The following is a 19,917-nucleotide window of genomic DNA, read 5'->3' as shown; positions in this document are numbered from 1 at the left end:
TTTGAAAGCTATTCAGAACTGTAATTGGGGTGGTCTGCAAAAATTTTAGTGATTGGTGAAAGCTGAGAAATGCTCTCACTTGGCAAAATCATGGGTAGTGTACAGATCACAGAATGACAGGAAAATTCAGGTTGGAAGGGACCTGAGGAGGTCATCTAGTCCAGTCTCCACTCTGAAGCAGGGTCAGCCGTGAGATCGGATCAGGTTGCTCAGGCCTTTGTCCACTTGGGTCTCGAAAACATTCAGGGGTGGAGAGTGCACAGCCTCCCTGGACAACCTGTTCTACTTGACTCTTCTCGTGGTGGAAAAGCTTTTCCTTTGTCCAGTCTGAACCTATCTTATTTTATTTTATGTATGTTGTCTCTCAGCCCACTACCGTGAGCCCCATAGAAGGGCCTGGCTCCGTCTTTTCCTGAATAACCATAACCTGGCAGGCTATTTTTAGGTGCCCCTGAAGTCTTCACTTCTTCAGGACTGAGTAAGCCCAGTTCCTTCAACGTCTCCTCACAGAGCAAGTGCTCCAGCCCTGTGACCAGCTTGGTGGCCTCCACTGAACTCCTGACAGTTGATGAACATCTCTCTCATATAGAGACCCCCAAACTGGATACGGTAATCTAGATGTGGGCTAGCGAGGGCTGAGGAAAGGGGGACAATCACTTCCCCTGCTCCGCTGGCTCTACTGCTGTTTGTACAGCCAAGGATGGTGTTGCCACCCTTCGCTGCCAGGGCCCACTGCTGGCCCCACAGCCAACCAAACCCCAAAGGCGCTTTCCGATGAGCTGCCCCCCAGCCAGGCAGTCCCCTGTCCATGTCGCTGCAAAGGGTTCTCCCCATCCAGGGGTAGGAATTTCGTCAAAGACCTCCAGAGGTTCCTTCCACCCTAAAGTATTCTGTGGTTCTTCACAGATACAGCAAAAGCCATGATGTAACCATCTAGCTTTCTTAACATAATTTCTAAACTTCAGGTAGAATAGAAATTAGTATATCCCCAACAAAGTCTCACTGAAGTCTGAGGACAACGCAAACTGCAGTAACGCCCCAATGGGCTTCTACACCACCAGTACTTTAATTAGGATTCCCCTGACTGCATTGTCTATATGAAAGCACATTCAGTTATTCCCTTCAGTTATATTTAAGCCACCTACCCTGGAGATACCTTACCTGACTGGAAGGCTTTCAAGGCACAAACCTGTATTTGAATCAGGGGCACAGGGACTTGTCCTATGTCTTTTGGGACACGTTAAATCTACGAAATTTGTTACACTCTGTCACAGATACCCCAGCTCTAAAGGTTTTTCCCCTCTTCACCTGGAAAACACATGAAGCTTACACTTTTCCTTCCTGTGTTACAGACATAGCCTGTTCTGGCATACAGCCTTTGATTATCAAACTGCTGTGATTCTCTCTTTTTTTTTTTTAAATACATTTGACAGAGGCAGTGTGAGGAGACACTTGCAGATGCATTTACCCCAGACTTTATGCTCCAGAATGTTCACATCTTCCACACTAGCCGAGTCTGAGTGACTGAAGGAAAAACTTGCTATTGCAGTTTTAACCTTAGCATGCCCTAAAGGCAGACTAAAAACAAAAGCCATTTTCTTCAGGAAATCAAATAGGTTCTGTTTCCTTCTTGATACACTTTCCTCTTTCATCCCAGCAAGATGAAACCAAGATGTAACAAATTAGTGCAGACTTTTATTGAATTTTATTCACAGCATATATACAATGAATTTATATCCTTCATAAATAATACAAAAGTCTTTATCCATTATCCAATGCCAGGTCAAAAGCCTAAAGTCAAAACATTGCAGGAGACTGACAAAGTGCAAAGTGCCAAACAGCAGAGGACACGCAGGTCAGACAATGTATTTGAAGCTGTAAGTGTTATCACAGGACAGCCTCTTGCCTTTGCAGCGGCCACAAAGTTCTTGGCGATGAGGTCGCTTGAGATCAATGTGTCTCTTCTTCTGAGGGCAGGAACAACGAGTCTTTGAACAGGTCTGAAGAAACAAGACATTTCATTAGTAGTAGATGAAAGGTGCTCACTTCATGTTAGACTGACATTTAGTTTTCCTTAATCATAGCAACGCATTTGGGCTGATACACTTAAAATAGCTCTTGTGGTAAAAACCCTGTGGAGTTCAGCTGCAAGAGCCTTCTCACCTAGAAGCACAAACAAAACCCTACCCTGTGTGTAGCTGGGTGTAACACTGTATGAACACAAAACCTTTCATGTAAGCCATCTGCAGGAAGAGGAGTCCCGTCTCTTTACACCTTTCCCAAATAACATTTCTTAGTACTTTCATTGAAGCAAGTTCTCTTCCAGATAAAGTCAGTATCTAATTCAGCAACTGTAAACTATTAGAGAGTGTGACAAACTCTGGCAGTCTTACTAGGATACAGAAATCTGTAACTTACCTGGCACTGGATCGCTTCCACTCGATAGGGATTGAAGGCCTTTTGGCATTTGCGACAGTGCTGCTTGAAGTACACCTGGAAAAAAGCAAGTACTCGGTTACTATAGAGTACAGGTACCTAAATTCGTGCCAAAACATCTGATTTGTCACAGATTTGGTGCCATTCTTACAAAGTCTCAGGAGCAAGAAACGACTTAGTTAACTACCTTGTTGCTTCCAGAAATGCACCACACGTAAGCACTCTCCCATCTGGTCTTGCAGTCTTTACAGTGGAAATAGCCATACTTCTGCTCCAAAAACTGCAGAGAGAAAGTTCACTGAGCGGCCCCCAGCACCACAAGAAGGCCCAGCCCAGCTCCCTCGTTACACCACCTGCTTTCACAGGCAGGAGGCTCCACCGCTGCGAGAGCAGCCAGGGTGGGGACCACCGTGCCTTCTGCTGCTCAGGAGCAGGTTTCTCTCCAACCTGTTTCACAGCTCACCCCCCCACGCATCCCTCTTTGCCCAGCGCGGGCTGCGGCAGGTCCCAGCCTCTCCTCAGGCCCCGTTTGTCCCCAAACTGCGCACCTGGAAGGCAGCCCGGTGCCTGGGGGCTGCCGCCGCCTCCTCCCGTGGCATCTCCGCTGCCTCCTCGCTCGGCAAAGCGGCCTCCGCCTGACCCTCCTGCTGCTCTCTGCTCCCCTCCTCCGCCTTCTTCTGCTCCTCGAGCTTCGTTTCAGAGCCATCTTCCTTCTCCCGGGGTCCAGCGGCCTCAGGCAACGTGAAGAGGCGACGGTGGTCCGGCACGGGCGAGTAGAGGGCAAGGCGCCCTTGCGCGCGGAGGGCGGCGGGGACGACGGGGCGGCCGACGGGCAGCGTGCGCAGCCCCAGCGAGCACTGCACGGCGGCGTCGGCCCGCAGGTTCACCTGCACTCCCACCTCCTTGGTGTTGGCCCAGCGCGGCCGCGGCATCAGCCCGGGGCTCACCTGCGAGAGCAGGGCCTGCAGCTGGGCCCGTCGGTAGCCGTCCAGGTAGTCAGAGGGCACGGGGGTGAGGGACCCCCCGAGGAAGGGGCTGATGCCGCCGCTCTTGCTCTGCTTCCAGCTGGGCTGCTTCACCGCCGGGTCCCCGCTGCGGCTTGGCGTGACGCTGCCCCTGAAGCTCTGGTAGGTGCTGAAGGGGGGATAGACAAAGCCCTCCATGGTCATAGTCACAAAAAAGTCAGCACTGGTTGCCTCCCTGCCCTGCCTTTATCTCACCTGGAGAGCTGCTGCTAATTGCTGCTAATTGATGGGGAAATTGGCCCCAGCCAGGTGGGGCTGGCTGGGGAGGATCGATGGCAAAGGGAGGGCTGTGGGCCTGCCCTCGTCTCCTCCGCTCCCAGAGTTTTTTCCTGGTGGCTGAAGCAGGAGCCGACATGTTTCCGAGCGTGCCGCGCGGGAAGCCTGGACACGCAGACCGTGAAGCCTCTGTTCCGGCCATCACAAGCAGGATTTCCCTTCCTTACCTCATTGAGACCTTTGCAGAAGGTCAAAGCCTGCGCCGCTCGCTCTGCTCGTGGAGGCTTTCGTCTGTGATTTCAGGGAGGAAGGGCAGCCACAGGGCTAGAAGCTGCAACAACAGATCCAGGGCCGACAGACTCTCGGTTGTTTGGGTAGCTGTAAATCAGTGAAGAGCTTGACAGAGCTGTGTAAGCCCCGAGAAGCAATCCACGCTCAAAAAGTGGCACATCTCTGCAAGACCCTGTAAAGATGAATAGACGGAATTCAGCCGTAGCTGGGACAACCACGGCTTTCATAGTGAGGGGAAGCCCGCTCGCTCGCAAGTCCTCCTGTTCATGGTCTCAAGAGAAGGAAAAGGGGGGGGTGGGAAAATAACAAAAGCCCAAAACTGGGTACCTCAAGGACAACTGAGCAAAGAATGCGGGCAGTTACATCTCTGAAAAGAAGTCTTTATTGGTATTAAAAGGTCTGAGCATCCCCCATTGCTCTATTACTTGGGGACTGTCTACGTACAGCTTTTCTATCAACTGGATTGGTTTAGGAAAAGATGGGATATACTTCAGTTTGTACAACGCTCCAGAGGGAAAACAGTTATGCTGGGAAAAGTGGCTTAATACCTGTATAATGAAATAAATTTTAGCAATACAAGCACTTACACATTAGACTGATAGTCCTTCTTCCATAATGACATCACTTTAGTTCAATTCTAAGGTAATACAGTTAAAATTATATAATTAAATCACCCAAACTGTGTATGTGAGTCCTTAGAGACTGCAGAATCCCCAAATCCCTGGACCTGCTGTGATGTGAAATAGTTTCTTTGCATGACTCCTCACCACCTTTATAAAAGCATTGCATTATGAAATTCAATGGGCCAACAAGATAAGGACTAGAGAAGGACTGATAGGGATGATGTCTTTAAACGTTCACAGCATATTTGAGAAAGATCCTTTCAAGTGTCTGAAATAAATCTGTAAGAAACAACATTTTTATGGAACAAAAAAGGGCTGAGATTCAGGAAACACACATTCATCGTAGTTAAAAGCACGATGGTTCAAGGCTCTGTGTTACGCTTGGGTTTTCAAAGCACTCTGTACCAACTGAAAGCAAAAACAGGGTATCGAGATGACCAGGTTAAAACTTAGGACTGCAGTGTGGCTGCAAAAAGAGTAGGTTGTTAGGGTGCATTGGGAGGTGGGTGGAGATCAAACTGGAAACTACGTGCCATCATTCAAAACAACGTTTTGGCTTTCTCTAAAATGCTTTGGGAAGAACCAGCAATGGCAGCGACCCAGAACACTGCAGGATTGGAAGTTAAAGTTGTTGGAAGGAGGTGGGACATGGAAAAATTATTGTATGAAAAGGCACCGAAGAAGGTGACAGATAAGTAAGTAGGTGGTGTGATAAAACTGTAAAGTAAGGACTGGTACGGGGAGGTAGGAAGACACCCCTATGTAACACAAAAGCAGATGAACATCTGGCTAAAATGGAGGATGGCTAACTCAAAATTGGTGATAGGAAGAATTTTCTACCCAACTTGAATTTATTTTATGGACTCATTGCTGAGGCTAAGAATTTTGTATCAGGAGTCAAAACAGGAACGAACATGTTTTGAGGATAATAATAACCTCTTTATCCACCCAACCTGAAGTTATTTTACAGACTCGTTGCTGAGGCCAAGAATTTATCAAAACAGGAGTAGACACGTATATAGTATTAGTAATATTCTCTTTATTATAAACACCAACAATGATAATACTTTCATGTGTCAAGACCTACAAAACCACCTGAAAAGATGAGGTTCAGACCTCCGCAGGCAACGGCACTCCATCACCGTACTGCTGCCCACCGTAAGATTTCTGGAGCCTTTTTCTGGGACGCTGGCGCTAACTGCTACGAAAACAGTACGATGGAATATGTCACCCTTGGATGCGATACTTCCATTTCTCGTGAACAAAAGCAGCTGGATGTCACCGCAGGCGCAGCGCACTCCCTTCGTTGCGAGAAAGCAGCCGGGGAGGGAAAGCGTTTAGGGATCACACCGCGCTCCCTCCGCCGGCGGCTCTCTCCCCCGCACCGCCCTCCGTCGCCCTGCTGTCGCGGAAGGAGGGCTGGGCAGGACGGAGCGGGGCTCCGCTCCCCGCGGCGGGTCGGCGGCCGCCCTCACAGCGCCTCCTTCCCCTCACGTAGGTCGGTCGGGGAAGGCGGGAAGGGCGGGCGCTCTCAGTGCGCAGGCGCCTTGGGGAGGGGAAGAGGGGGGTGGGGTGGTGTTGGCGCCAAGCTTCGAACGGGGCGGCCGGGCCGCCGCCGCCTCAGCGGGGGGAGGCCGGTCCGCCTCGCGTGTGAGGCGATGCTGCGGCCGCCGTGCCGCCCGAGGGAGGTAAATGTCCCGCCTGTGGCTCTGCCCTGCCCTGCGAGCTGCCCCTTCGCCTGGGGGGGGGGGGTGGTGGGGTGGTCGGGGGGCGTCCCTGCTGCCCCTTGAGGATTTAACCCCGCTGGGAGGGTGTGTGTGGGGGGGTCGCCTCCCGCTGCCGCCCTTCTCCTCACAGCCTGCGCGGGGGTTTGCGGTTACCGGCCTGCCGGGGTTGGGGGCTCGTCCTCGTCCTCTGAGGCCCCTCGGCCCTGCGGGGTGACCCGGTGGCGTGGGCGGTTGCCCGGCAGGAGCTCTCTCCACAGCGTCGATAGGTCGCTTCGCCTTTTAAAACGTACTTCTGAGGCAATTTTAAATTTCTTGACTTTCTGTCTTAGGGGAGCTTTCACCCTTGTTTTTTAAACGCCTGTCTTTCCTATCGTTTTGGTAAGGCAGCGTGTATAATAAACGGCCATCGCGTCAGAAACTGATTATTTTACAGTGGAAACAATAAATGCGTTAAAATAAACAGGAAAGTTTCTGTGGCGATCTTACTTATACCTGTTTTTTAATAGAACTGTGAAACTGGCAACGTCTGCTCCACTTGAAAGCAATTTTAAATCAAACTCTTGGCACTTAAGTTGTAATGGTTGTGAGTTTATAAGTAATAATGTATATTCTTTCCTAACATACAGTAGTGAGTGTAGATTTTTCATTTGTATTTAAAATACCTCAGAATGGTGTTCTGACCGTTCCATCTCGATTTTCTCCTGTATTTGCTGAGTTTTTTTATTATCTCTGGTATAATTCCCTATGCTGCTCTTGTCTGTTGTTTGCATACCGTGTTCATCATTGCTGTGTTTGAACACACGTATCACAGTCCTAAAGCTAAACGTGTTGCGTTATGACACACCTACCAAGAAATGCAGGAAAGCAGACTGAAGACTTGCAGCCCCATGACATTAGAATAGCACTGTGTGAGAGTGTTCTCTTATTTCTTCTCAGGTTTTTCAACAACTGTTCCAGTAATGTTATGGATGAGAAAATGGCTTACAAACCTGTGGAAAGACCAACTTTCTTTGAAATATTTAAGGCACGTTGCAGTGAATCAGGTACAGCTTCTCCACAGTAAATAATTTTTAGTAGGGTTGCTTTCTGGACATTGATATTTTATACACATCTGCTTTATGTTCCACAGAAAAGCATTATGCAACTTGTTAGCTGCTCTTCTTGCCCCAAATGTGTATTTGCTAATATCGACTTGTTTATATATTTCTTTAATTTTTTATTTGTAGCTTTTTTTCATAATGTGTGCTCAGTTACTTTTTTGTACCAGTTTTTTAGCTGCGGCCTCCTTCTGTACCCATATGCAGACCTGGTTTAGTCTTTTGCCAAATGCACCTGTAGTAGTGTAATTTATTAATGTTAAAAGGAACCTGTTTAACTTGCCAGTCTGAGTAAAATAAGAGATAAACTAAAAGCCAGAAGTATACTTTTAATTTTAAACAAACTCTTTGGTTAGTTTTATTAATGGTCTGAGAATTTGGGCAGGCATTCTTTTATACTTTGTGGGTATCAGAGTTCAAAGCTATCTAGAAACAAAATAAACAGAAGTATGACAACAGAAGGAGCAATGGGTTTTGCTGTTAGCATTTAAATGCCTAATGTATTTTCACATCCTGCATGGAGGATCCTTTTTTCCTTTTTTTCTTTTTTCCTTTTCATGCGGTTTTCTCTATGTTTTTCTTCATAGACTTAGGGCCTATCAGCCTCAACTGGTTTGAAGAACTCAGTGCAGAAGCACCCCCATATGAGCCTAAATTGTTAGGAGAACTTGATGGTCCCTTTGGCTGGCTTGATCAAACATCTTTTAAAACTCCAAGGGCAAAACCCTCTACGTACAGTCAGCTGGCATCAACTCCACTGATTTTTAAAGAACAAAATACAATATTGCCACCTTATTCTTCTCCTGGAAATGAACTGGATGAGAAAAAAATAGGAACAAGTGAGTAATTTTTATTTATATTTTTTAAAGTGGTACTTAAAAGCTGCTTGTGCCCTCCAGAAGCAAGAGACTTTCTTTTTTTACCTTTTGTTGTTGTAGCTGATGATTATTAATGTAATAGATAATGCTACTGCAGAAATTTAATGACTAAAAAAACTTACCTTAGTAGGCTTCTGAAGACCACCTATAAAAATGCAGAATTAATCTTAATAATGAATTCAGCCTTGCAATAAACTGGTAGTGTATATGCAAAGTGCCCTGTAGAAAAGATATTGTCACGGTCCTATTACTCTAAATACTGTTAATATAAGGAGCATAAGAGCTTATTAGTGTAACCTCTTGACAGAGTCAGGGTGAACTTTTTTAGCAGTCTGATTTTTGTTTTATGCAAAATCTCTGAAAATCTTTTCAAGAGAGAGAATGGTGCTTATCATGCTGAAATGTGAGGCAATCTATAGGGCATTCCTTAACCTTTCTTAGAAAAATTTAGAAGCACTAGGCTCTGAGTTAGTAAAACTGTAAGTCATGGAAAGAAGTTACACTTTTCCATGTGGAAACAAGGAATTCTACCACTTTTATGAGGTACTTTTCATTACATTATTTCCAAATCCCACGTACATCTTGAAAGTACATGTAACACTGCTCCTTTTTGATGTACCTGCAAGCCATAGTACCTATGCTCCTTGGACAGAGAGAAGAATTTTTTCTATGGAGAATGTATGCAAGATTGTATACAAGAATCTTTTCTGTGGAGGAATATCTAACCCCATTCCTGCAATATCCAATTTGTACATCTACTGTGTCTGTGCCCTCCTAACAATAAGATAAGCTTTTCTAACCAGGTTACAGACAAACACAAAACTCCTTTTATTACCAGAGTTGTTCTTAGATCCTAAAGCAAAGTCTTTAAAGGTGTAGAACTGTGCTACTTTTCAAATATACTTTATAACGTTGCTCCCATAGAATATTGTTACCCTGTCTGTTTTTCTTAAGTTTACTGCTGAACTTCTGCTCAACTTGTTCTCAGCTGAGAACGTGTTTCCTCTAAATGTAGCTATTTGCACTTTCACAGTGTTAAGTCCCTAGTGAATTCTTGGTAGCATTTCATAAATTGCAAACAAAGGAGGCTTATGATTCTTCTGCTTCAAAATGGTTACTTTTGCTCTGTGTTTGTGTGCGGATGTTTGTATACACTCCCTAGGGAAGGGAAGATGACTATTACCAAAGTTTACCTGTGGCTGGCCTGAAGTCCTCTCCTAGCTTTCTTGGTTAGAGCCAACTGGCTTGTGTACCTAGGTTTTATCCTTGTGGAAACAAGAGCGTGAGTGGAAGCTGATGGATTTCACCTTGGTATGGTACTGAGATGTAGCTGTGCTGTGCATACGGACTCAGGAGCTCAGAGGCAGAGAGAGGTGCAGAAACCTAGGTGTAATTTCTGATATGGAAGTTGTTTGGAAATTTCTGAGTAGGAATTCTTTTGAGTAGTTGCTTGTTCATGGGAGAGGCTCACTGTTCAGAGGATTCTGCTGCTTTGGTGGGCACGCTTTTTCTCTTTCCTGGAGATGCATAGCATATAAATAGCTACTGCTGCCAGTGACAGTGCCTCCACTAGCAGTTCCAGAAAGAATTTTTGCTTTATGCTGCTTATTCAAAGCAAGAAGTGTTACATCTTAAGTAAATTTGAAGGAAAGCTGGTACAAATGCATGTTTGCATCTATTGAGTTTCTCCTAAGAATAACTTCTGCAATGGCAAGAAAGGCACAATGCAGTATATTAAAACTGAAATGAAATATGTGACTTGAATAATATCAAGGAAATATACTGACACACATCTATATCAAGTGAATAAAGTGACATAATGAGGGTTTTTTGGTTATGCATTTGAAATGTGCTTAGCTTTGTTTGGATATAGAATTTGAACATGTTCAAAACACTAGAGGAGAAAGTACTGTTGGGTTTTGGGTTTTTTTACTAAAAATCAGATGTTGCATAATTTTTTTTTTAAAGCTTGTCTTTAAACTTGAAAATCAAAACTGTTACTTGTAGTTTTGCCAAGTTGTATTGATTGTTATATTCTGTGTTGTAGGCAGAGAGAATTTGATAAGCCCAAGTATCACAAGAAGAAAAATAGATCAAGAAAATGAAATACTTGCTTCTCCTCCTGGTGCCTGCCACAACTGCCTCGCTGCTAGGTATGCTAAATATGTCAAGCAAAAAGCAATATTAAAACCACCATATTTGACTGGTAGACTTTTTCAGAGCAGTGAATAATCTTGTATATCTGGTATGTTTATGATACTTGCAGGTTGCTAAGTGAATTGAAAATAAAACACTAGCTAATTTTGAAAATTTCCTTGCTTTCAGGTGTTCTTCCTTTCTATTTTTCTACTGGTGTATGGCATTTGTTGACATTATTTCAGCTTCTCAAATCCTCAACATCCAGTGCACGAAAGAGTAGTAGTGATGTATCATGTGCTTCTCAAGTAGTAATTTGTAAAGCTATTTACAATATTTACTAAGATTTTTTTAGTAATAGCCTTGATTTCTACAATTAAATGTATATATTTCAGATAAATCTGCTAAAAGTACTCATGTTGATGTAAGAACAGTTAAACTAATTAGCTAAAATCAGTTAAGCCGATTTCCATAGTTTCATACGGCATACAAAGAAATGCGTGTTTATATTGAAATCTATTATGCTGTTTGTCAGACAAATCATCACTGAAAATTAACATTTCACAAAAGAAGCATTTTACAGTTTGAAATAAACTTATGGTGAGGTTTAAAATACTGACTGATGGTTAGGAAAAATCTACATTTTACTTAGGGAAATAGCCATGATTGCAAAGAAAGAAAATAATGGAGGCCATAATATATGTTATGTCTGAAATATTTACTTATTTTCAGAAACTGAGTGGTGAAACTAATATTTCTTTTGTTTTGTTTTGCAGTCCAACTATTTTAAGGAATACTTACAGAACACCTCAGAGAAGTAATATTCCTGGTTTGTGTTTTCACTTTCTGATTTTACAAAATATCTGTGGATATAAATCCTAATGTTTTAGGTATTACTTAATGCCCTTATTACATAATGTTTTTTAGGACCATATGGGAGCTTGTTTTGCACACCAAAACTTTTGGAGGTAAATATTTTATTCCTGCATTCTGTTTTCTTTTTCATGAGTAGCGCATTTAGAATTCTGCATAGAAATAATTATTGCTAAATATATTTCTAGGTCAGAACTCCAAAACGTATTTCTGAAAGTCTGGGAGCAGAAGTGGATCCAGATATGTCCTGGTCAAGTTCTTTAGCCACACCTCCTACACTTGGTGCAACAGTGATAATAGGTATTTCTAAAAATGAACAGTTGCTAAGGGTTAAAAACTTCCTGGTTTTGACACTGGAAGTTCACTTAGTGTGAACTGATTTTTTTTTTTTTTTTTTTTTTTAAATTAAGAAGGACAACACTCTTACAGTGATGCTTAGTGGGTGACTTTAAATAATGAACCCTAAAAGGAAGAAATGAAATTAAATGTGTCATTGCTTTTCAAAACTTTTCTTCCTTTGTATAAGGGATTAGGGAATATAAATTTAGAAATAACATAGCAAAGCATAGAAAGAGGATTAGATAATGATTGCTTTGCACTATCACAAAACCAGATACTATTAGGTTAAGTTATGTGAGTATGTTTATGAATTCTAAGGAGGTAGCCGATTGAGTAAACTTTCCAGCAGCAGTGCTGGCTTCAGCATTTTAACTGTGCCTACCATCATACTGATGCAGTGAGACAGACAGAGATACTGATCCGATTGAAGACCATATTTCCTGGGTTATTTGGACAGGGCAATTCCTGGACCTCATTTACTGCACAGCTGCACAAACAGCTGTGCCAGCATAACTGAGAATGGGTGGCTGATAACCGTTTAAGTGGCACTGGTGCTAAACATCAAGCCCTGACCTAAAGTGTTGCTGTAAGTGGGATTTCATTAGCATATGATAAGCAAAATGAAATTTGACTTTATGATTTGTTGATGAAAACGAGAAAATGGGAAGACCTGGATGTGCGCTTACCTCCTGACACTGCTCTTTTTAATGTTGTTAAACTATCACTGTATAAAGCATGTAAAGCATATTAAGAATGCATGCAAGAATTGGGAATCTCCTCATGCAAGAATTGGTCACAGCAGCAAGCCTGCCAGAGTTCAAGGAGCATCCAGATGACACTCCTAGTCATACCGTTCAGTTTTTGGTAGTCCTGCGAGGAGCAGGGAGTTGGACTCAGTGATCCTTATTGGTCCCTTCCAACTTGAGATATTCTATGATTCCTCTTTTGGCAGGGAGGGGGTGGTACTATTCACAAGGCTACCGAGTTGTGCCATTTTCAGTGTTCATTGGTTCAGAATGATGTGACCTGAAAAGGAAGGCTGGGGAAAGTATCCATGGCTTAATGTTGTTTTTCTGGGAGATAGGTTGTGGTTTCAGCTCTCCTTCTCCTTCTCCCACTTCCTGGATAAGCCTCGTATTTTATGGTGGTGATGCCCACTCTCTGCCATCTGGCACCTGTAAAAGGAAAGAGTCATTTGGCTGCCCTGTGGAACCTACATGCCATGTCTATGAAATGTGTTATTTGAATATACTGCTCTTTAGGCATCTTAAAAACAGGGTTCACTTTCTCCTATTGTAATGTAGGTGAAAAGATATTACTGCTCCTGTGGGAGGAAATGGAAAAAGCCAAATTCTTGTCAGAGGCTTGAAGATCTCATCCAGATCCTTTGACAGAAAAAATTAGAGAGTACTGCCATGAATAACTGCTGGAAAGGGGAATGGCAGCGATGGTGGGCTCAGGGCAGTAACCAGTCTACCTACACAGCAGCAACTGCAACCCAGGATTTAGAGCGTTTGATGCTGTTATGAAACTGCTTTTGTACACTGTCCCTCAGCCTTACCTGTAGGACTTGTTAGTTAGAACTTTTGGTTAGTTTTTAGTAGATTTTTGTTTACAGATTTCAGTTGCATTTAAAATGATCCAAAGAAAACACTCCCAAAACACAACCATATTTGAACACACTCAGCAAATTGCTTAGGAGCAAATGAACTGACTTGTCTGTCTGTCTTCTAAAGCTAGAGAGAATGATTCTGTTTCTGGAGCAAAGCAACAGGATGAAAGAGCTGAGATAGTAAGTAGTTTTAAGAGCTATGCTGTTCTTTAATTTCAGTTAAGCTATTTAGTTACACGTTTGTGTTCCTTGAGCCAAGAATATAAAATTCTGTCATTTTCTTTCTAAGCCCTCCTATCTGGCTATTTTTAAAAGTTACTGTTCACAAAACTAAACTTGCAAAACCTGGCTGTAGACTGTATTTTCACAAATAACCCCCTTTGAGGAATATTTTTGCTGTGTTTTAAAAAAAAAAAATAAATACTTGGGCATAGTGGCAGTGGGAGTCATTCAAAAAGAAATCAAACTTAGGAATTGCAATATGCTACTTATATGAGGATTGGCTTGTTTATTTTTCTTCCTCTTTTGTCAAAGTTTTGGGAGTTATTGTTTGGTTTATTTTGTCCAATAACTTGTGCTCAATCACTATACCAAAAGTTGAAATTGAGTATTAATTTCAGTCTTTTGATATTGTTAGGAAAGGGAGTGTTCCTGCAAAATTGTAATTTACTCTGTGTATATGAAAGCTGTATGATTATTCAGACTGAAAGCTGAGAATGGCACTAAGGATTCAATTATAAATTTACGTTTGATTCTTAACTACCTGAAACTTCACAGTTAACAAACTGTTACAAGTTAAAATAAGCAAAATGTCTTTCTCCTTCCTCATACCTCCTTTGTTCCTTTTGAGAGGCTTGCTTATAGTAAACTGCTGAAGCCCTTTGCTGCCCTTAAATTGTTTATAGAATGAACCTGCTTTGCATTGAAAAAGGGGGTTATCTGCTTATTTATTTTCAAGTGTACCTGTGAAAATATTACCTTTTATTTTAAGAGATGCAGAATTATTCAGATGTTGCAGTAAATGTTTAGAGTTGCTTGCTTTACTGTTAAAGTGGCACTGATATGTAATATCTATAACAGCTTATGTCTTTGGTTTACAGGTTTTGCACAACTTTTTTTCCAGCCATGATAAATGTCCTGGGACAAGTTATACAAGCATGCTGTCCATACCAGAGACAGTAAAGCTAAATGCTGAAGATGACATCAAAGATTCTGGTATGTGTTGATACTTCACTACTGAGTATACTGTGAATCAAGACTGAGGCTAAAGTTACATTGTATGTCTTGAGCTGATCCTATGGCTTATTTCCTCTGACAGCTGTCTACTCCCACTTCGTGAATTGATTTGACTTTGTAAAACCAATCTAGCCTTAAAAAAGGGAATCAGTTTCTGCTGAGTTAGTGAATTAAATCAGGTTACCATGCCACTGGATGAAAACCAGATTAGTACTGGTGTTAGTGAAGGCGTGAGACTGTATGGGACAGCTGAGAGAGAAAATGGTACAGGCTGAAGGGGGAGCAAGACTACTACTTCTGGCTATTTATTAGGTTTTGCTTTATCATGAAGTTTCACCCCAATACTCATTATTCTGTGGTGAGCTTGTTTTTTAATCTTGCTATAGCCTTTCTTCATTTACTTCACCTATTAGTAGTTCAAAACATGACAAACCCTTTAGGAAAAAGAAATGAATTTTTTTAAATGTATGCAGAAAATACTCAGCCAAGGGAAAAAAATGTTTTCATTCTATGTTCTTAGGTCATGTTAGCGAACAAGTGAAAATGTACACTTCAGTGTGAGCTTTCTGAATTTTGTTGAGAAATGATGGCAGAAGGGAAGAATATTAACAGATATTTGTTCAGCATGTGTGGGGGTAAAAGGGTGTTGTAGAGATTGACACAGGCTAGACAGGATGATATATCCTTAGGATTGTATGTCTCCGAATTGAATGGACTGCCCTAAAAATATTGTTTGGTTGTACATGTAGGAATTGTGAAAGTATCAGTTTAGAAGTTGACGGGTGGGGGGGCTGAGAATGCTGGGGTCAGAGACCGTTGTTGTTTGCAGAATGATATATACTGCTATTTTTATATTGTAGGCTCAAACATGCTGAGAACAATGTAGTTGGTAACAAACATATTTGAGTAATCTGTAGTCAGTAAAATACTTTCAGAAATTAAGGACACATTAATGTCCTGTTCTGTGTTCCAAAATGGTTTATTACATCCCATACCACAGTAGAGAAGGTTAGTTAAAACAATGTCTGTGAGTAAAAATAAGAGGAAGAAACCCATTTCTTTTAAAGTACAAAATGACTTTTGCAAAGGTGTCTCCCCCCCCCACCCCTCCCTTTGTCTTCCCTTTTTGATAATAGTTAACTTGGCACTTGGCACCTCCACGTTTGTGTCTTTCAAGTGTTGCTTTTCTCTGGAGTAGTGTTGTATGATCATGAAAGGCTATCAGTTTTATTAGGTATATATTTTGTATGTAAGAAAATGAGAGAGATCATAATACTGCTTTGAAGACATGATTTTAAGGATATGAAGAGATTCTTTATGTTGTGCAAGTTGTGTCCTTAACAGTGAGACTGAATATATGCACTCAGTCCAAAGTACAAGAACTACCAAATATTTCAAAGATTTTTTTTTTTCTGGATTTTTTGGGGTTTTACTTATAATAACTGGGGGGAGGAGGAAAACTTTTTAACTGTTTTACATTTAGTGTAACCATGGACTGCAGGATGTGTACTGTCATGTATTAACACTTTGGAATTTCACAAAAGGAGCTAAATTTGCATATAGTTGTTAAGCATATTAATTTATAACCCAATCATTAATTATCCTAAGGTTCATATGCCTAGTTTAAGTAAGTCTAAGCCTGGTCATGGTAACACTAAGATTTAGGCAGCTGGCCCTTGTAGCAGAACTCACAGCTATGCTGTAGGTATATAACCTGGATTCAGAGTTAGGATTCTTCAAATATATCGTAATCAGCATATTGACTGGGAAGCTATTTAAATTGAAAAACTAATGGGAAACATGGAATTCTGTAACATTTTAGATATTTTACCCTGGCCTGTTGCCCCAAACTTAATATTTAAACTCCTTAATTCCTAAAACAAAATGATGTAATTCAGTCCCTTTATAACCCTGATCAGAGTAAATGGTTCATCTTTAACCCCAGTGTCTAGAACTATTCATGATGTCAGAGAAATGGGTTCAATACTTTTTGCTTATAAGGATTGCAACCTGAAATTTGGCAATATGTTCTAACAATCAGTCAATATATGACTGCAGAGCAGAAACATCTAATGTTAAACCTCTTTTTTTCCTGTGTATTGTATTATTTACCCAGAAGGAGAGCCTCTGAGAAAACAAATTAAGTAGTTATTGTCTAGTTAGGGAACTTACTGGGAAAACAGGAGAATTCTGTTGTTCAGTCCTTATTTTGGGGGTTGTCATTTCCCTGACCCTCCAGTGAGTTTAGAAGTCAAAATGAACTTCCCTGTTTTTTTTTTATATTCCCCCACCCCCAGCATTGGGTTATTCAGTATTCAGTGTACAACCAGTATCTCTACAATCTTTCAGGTACTCCTGGTTTTCTTTTTTGATTAAAGGTAATGGCTCCTGTTTAAGTAAAAAGAAGTACAACTGTGTCTTTTTAGAAAGCTCTGTTGACAAATTATTAGAGGATGAAGGGATGTGGACACAGAAGTTACTCCAGAGGAATGCCCTTCAATAAGGGAAAAGGACCTGTACACTCAATCTGTAGTGTTATTTTCTTCTTTTTGAGATCTTGTTTAGCGGTACCTTCTGCCACTCAGGCAAAAAATAGAAAGTAAAGAGAATGAGTAACTGTTCAAGAGATGTGATGGGAGAGGTGGTCTTATGCCTACAGTGTGGGCATGAACCCTTAATTATTACAAATAGTTGGATGTGTGTGGCCAGGTATTGGGAAATGTTCTATGGACTTCAAATGGAAAAAATCTTTTGGACGCTAGGTTATTTAAAAGTTCTAATAGGGAAAATAGCTCTAAATTATAGAAATTGTACCTAAAAAAGGCTCATGGAAAAAGTTAAGCTATTGGTTATGTGCCCAAGGAAACCAGAGGACGAGGATGTTTTCTAGGTAATTCATTACAATTTCTTTGATATGAAAAAGCCTTAAAAAGTACTCTCAAAATAAAACCTACCTATCTTTTTGAACGTGAGATATTTTGATAGGTCAGTCTAGTTTCATACATTTGAGAAGGTAATGGTTTTATTTGGTATGTATAAGCTTTTAAGATTGTCTACAAAGTAGAGTTCAGGTTATTTTCCCCCACTGCATATTTCCATACACAAAAAATTCTCATTATTTTTCAAATATTTGTGCCAATCATGTGGAACTTCTTAAAAACTTCCTAATCAGTTAAAAAATTGAGTATCTTTTCTAAATCTTTCTAGATACTATACTATTCTATAGCAAAGCAAAAGACAGTTTAATAAATTAATCCTTAAATAACAGTTTGCTTAGGTCCCAGTTATAGACAAAAATAGGCAGCTTCCTAAGATGTTTGGTGCCTACCATTTGGTATAAATTTTCGTGGAAAAATTCTAAATGTTTATCTTTTAATATTTACTACTCATTCTCCTATCTGTTGAAAAAAAATAAAAATCTTTCGAGACAGCTAGGTTTCATCCCTGCTTAACGACCATAGTCTCAGGAGGCCAGGGCTTCATGTATGTCCTTTGCTTCCCGTTTCCTTCAACAGCTGCTGTTGGAGAGTAAGCTACTTTAAAGACATGTAGATTTATCTTTCCAAACTCACTCCTGAGTAAAGGTAATTGCCATAAAGTTTAAAGCTATATTTACTTATAAAAACACTATGTTATTCCTAAGTTATTTCCTAAAACTTAATTTTTTACTTCTTTTCTTCTTCCCATCTTCTTTAAATTATTTAGAGTCAGAGATGTTAGATGGCTTATTTGGTGAGATGAATAGCTTTGAGGATACATTCAACATGCCTGCTAAGTCCAGTGAACCTCTTCTGCTGATGCCATGTGCTCTGGATGCAGTAGAGAAATGTGAAATAAACACAGATAAAGCACAAGGAAAGGGGTATGTTCCTTCTGAGCAGTCCATCAGAAGAAAGACTGGCATTTCACAGGAAGTGAAAACAACTAGCTGGACTGAAAAAAGCCACTCTATTGAAATGAAGGATTCTTTACTCCAAAACACAGATGAAGATACAGGGTATGGTAAAGACAGCTGTTTAATTGGACACAAAATGGAACTGGAGTCACTTAGGATCACAGGAGATGTGCAAGGTTATAGAACACACAAGTCATCTGAGAATGAGAAGCCTGTGAAAGAAGACATGCAATCTTCATCAAGCCAGTGGTCTCAACTGAACTTATCTGATCTTGATGTAACTCGCTTGGAAATGTCTCTATGTAACTCTCCACCCTCAGACTTATGTAGAGAGAAAAATCTAGAAGACAATTCAGTACTAATGACCAAAGATGATGCTGTGGAAACATCTTTACTGAATACTTCGGGATTGATAAAAGCACAAAAGCTGTTGAGTGTCAATTTGTCAGAAAAGTGCTATGAAGTGAAAAACACTGAAAACAACCTGACATCGGAAATAACTCCAGTAAAATCTGTGTCTCTGAGTGTTCAAGATCCAAAGTTAGTAAAAGGATGTGCAGCTGAGAAGGTTTCCAAAATGAGCTTCTTAAACTGTAATTCTTTTTTAATTGAAAGTACAAATGTCACAGAGTATTCTGTAGTCTATAATGGCAGCTTTTCCAAGCGTTTAAAAGCAACTTCTAAATCTGTCATAACTGATGTTCTGTCTCACCCACTTGTGGGTAGTGCTGCATCTCCAGATAATTGCTATGACCTACATTTAACAAATAGTGACAATACTCTTACAAAGTCTGGCTTTAAAAACCTAAATGTGTTATCCAGCTTGAGAAAGAGATCCAGGAGATTTATTTACACGATAAATAATACTTTGCTGTATCAAGAAGAAAAAATGCAGAAAGAATTAACCTCTGAATCACCTATTCATCCTGTATTACCACATCTGGATTCGGATTCGTGTGAATTTAAAGGTTGTCACGTGGCCAGTGTTGATGAGCAAGGTATATTATTAAGCTTGTCATCATTTGTGGAGGATTCTGTATTTATTTATTAAGAACCTTTTATGTAAATATTTCAGATAAAATTGTGTAAAATCTTGTGTTTGAGATAAAGTAGCTTTGCAACTGACTAGTCTGGGAATTGAGATACTGAATTGGTCTGTTATAATAATAGTGACAGAATAGCATTATTTTCAAATAGTCTGGTGCTAACTTACAGTTTTAGTCTTGGAGTAGTTTCTGGAATAGAAACTTCCACCTTGAACCATTATTCTAATTGACAAACTTAATTATCTTTGTCAATGCTGTTTCGACATCCATAGTGTCAAGTGCCATCCTGTCTGAGTTGATAAATTCTCAGAGATCATAAAGAATGGTAAAGTTGTATTATTATTTTTCTAAAATTAGGGGGTTTAAGACTGTACATGTATTTCTTCCAGAAGCACAAAATATTTCAAAAAACAAACTATATAATGAAAGCAACCACATACTCCTATTTTTAAAAGCTGCTGTTCTTGCTAGAAGAATTACTTAATAT

The 19,917-nt window shown here is 40.9% G+C and overlaps 2 protein-coding genes across 3 annotated transcripts in view; one reads left to right on the top strand and one right to left on the bottom strand.

The window, feature by feature from the left end:
• Positions 1-1,554: 1,554 nt before the first annotated feature.
• Positions 1,555-4,675, bottom strand: ZAR1L (zygote arrest 1 like). Its single transcript, XM_069807892.1, has 4 exons — positions 2,985-4,675; positions 2,624-2,716; positions 2,419-2,493; positions 1,555-2,000 (listed from the first exon to the last, which is right to left on the bottom strand). Exons 1-4 carry the CDS (start codon positions 3,603-3,605, stop codon positions 1,857-1,859), a joined length of 933 nt encoding a protein of 310 aa, XP_069663993.1. The 5' UTR covers positions 3,606-4,675; the 3' UTR covers positions 1,555-1,856.
• A 989-nt stretch (positions 4,676-5,664) lies between these two features.
• The window catches only part of BRCA2 (BRCA2 DNA repair associated), a 42,639-nt gene continuing 28,386 nt past the window's right edge, over positions 5,665-19,917 (top strand). For both annotated transcript variants that reach the window (XM_069808033.1, XM_069808032.1), the window contains exons 1-10: positions 5,665-6,279; positions 7,255-7,361; positions 8,003-8,254; positions 10,341-10,446; positions 11,206-11,258; positions 11,357-11,397; positions 11,491-11,602; positions 13,378-13,433; positions 14,354-14,468; positions 18,195-19,382. In XM_069808033.1, coding sequence (XP_069664134.1) covers positions 7,283-7,361; positions 8,003-8,254; positions 10,341-10,446; positions 11,206-11,258; positions 11,357-11,397; positions 11,491-11,602; positions 13,378-13,433; positions 14,354-14,468; positions 18,195-19,382 — 2,002 coding nt within the window. In that variant the 5' untranslated portion in view covers positions 5,665-6,279; positions 7,255-7,282. The remainder of the gene's footprint in view (positions 6,280-7,254; positions 7,362-8,002; positions 8,255-10,340; positions 10,447-11,205; positions 11,259-11,356; positions 11,398-11,490; positions 11,603-13,377; positions 13,434-14,353; positions 14,469-18,194; positions 19,383-19,917) is intronic.

Source organism: Haliaeetus albicilla, chromosome 20 (genome assembly GCF_947461875.1).
Source record: "Haliaeetus albicilla chromosome 20, bHalAlb1.1, whole genome shotgun sequence".
Classification (NCBI taxonomy): Eukaryota; Metazoa; Chordata; class Aves; order Accipitriformes; family Accipitridae; genus Haliaeetus; species Haliaeetus albicilla.
The sequence above is the reverse complement of the archived record's forward strand: the minus strand, read 5'-3'. Positions and strand labels throughout refer to the sequence as shown.

Excerpts from the sequence above, each read along its gene's own strand:
- ZAR1L (XM_069807892.1), bottom strand. The coding sequence starts at position 3,605 with ATGACCATGGAGGGCTTTGTCTATCCCCCCTTCAGCACCTACCAGAGC. Across the intron at positions 2,717-2,984 it reads GGCACCGGGCTGCCTTCCAG|TTTTTGGAGCAGAAGTATGG; the intron begins GTGCGCAGTTTG and ends TTCTCTCTGCAG. Across the intron at positions 2,001-2,418 it reads TGGAAGCGATCCAGTGCCAG|ACCTGTTCAAAGACTCGTTG; the intron begins GTAAGTTACAGA and ends TTGTTTCTTCAG.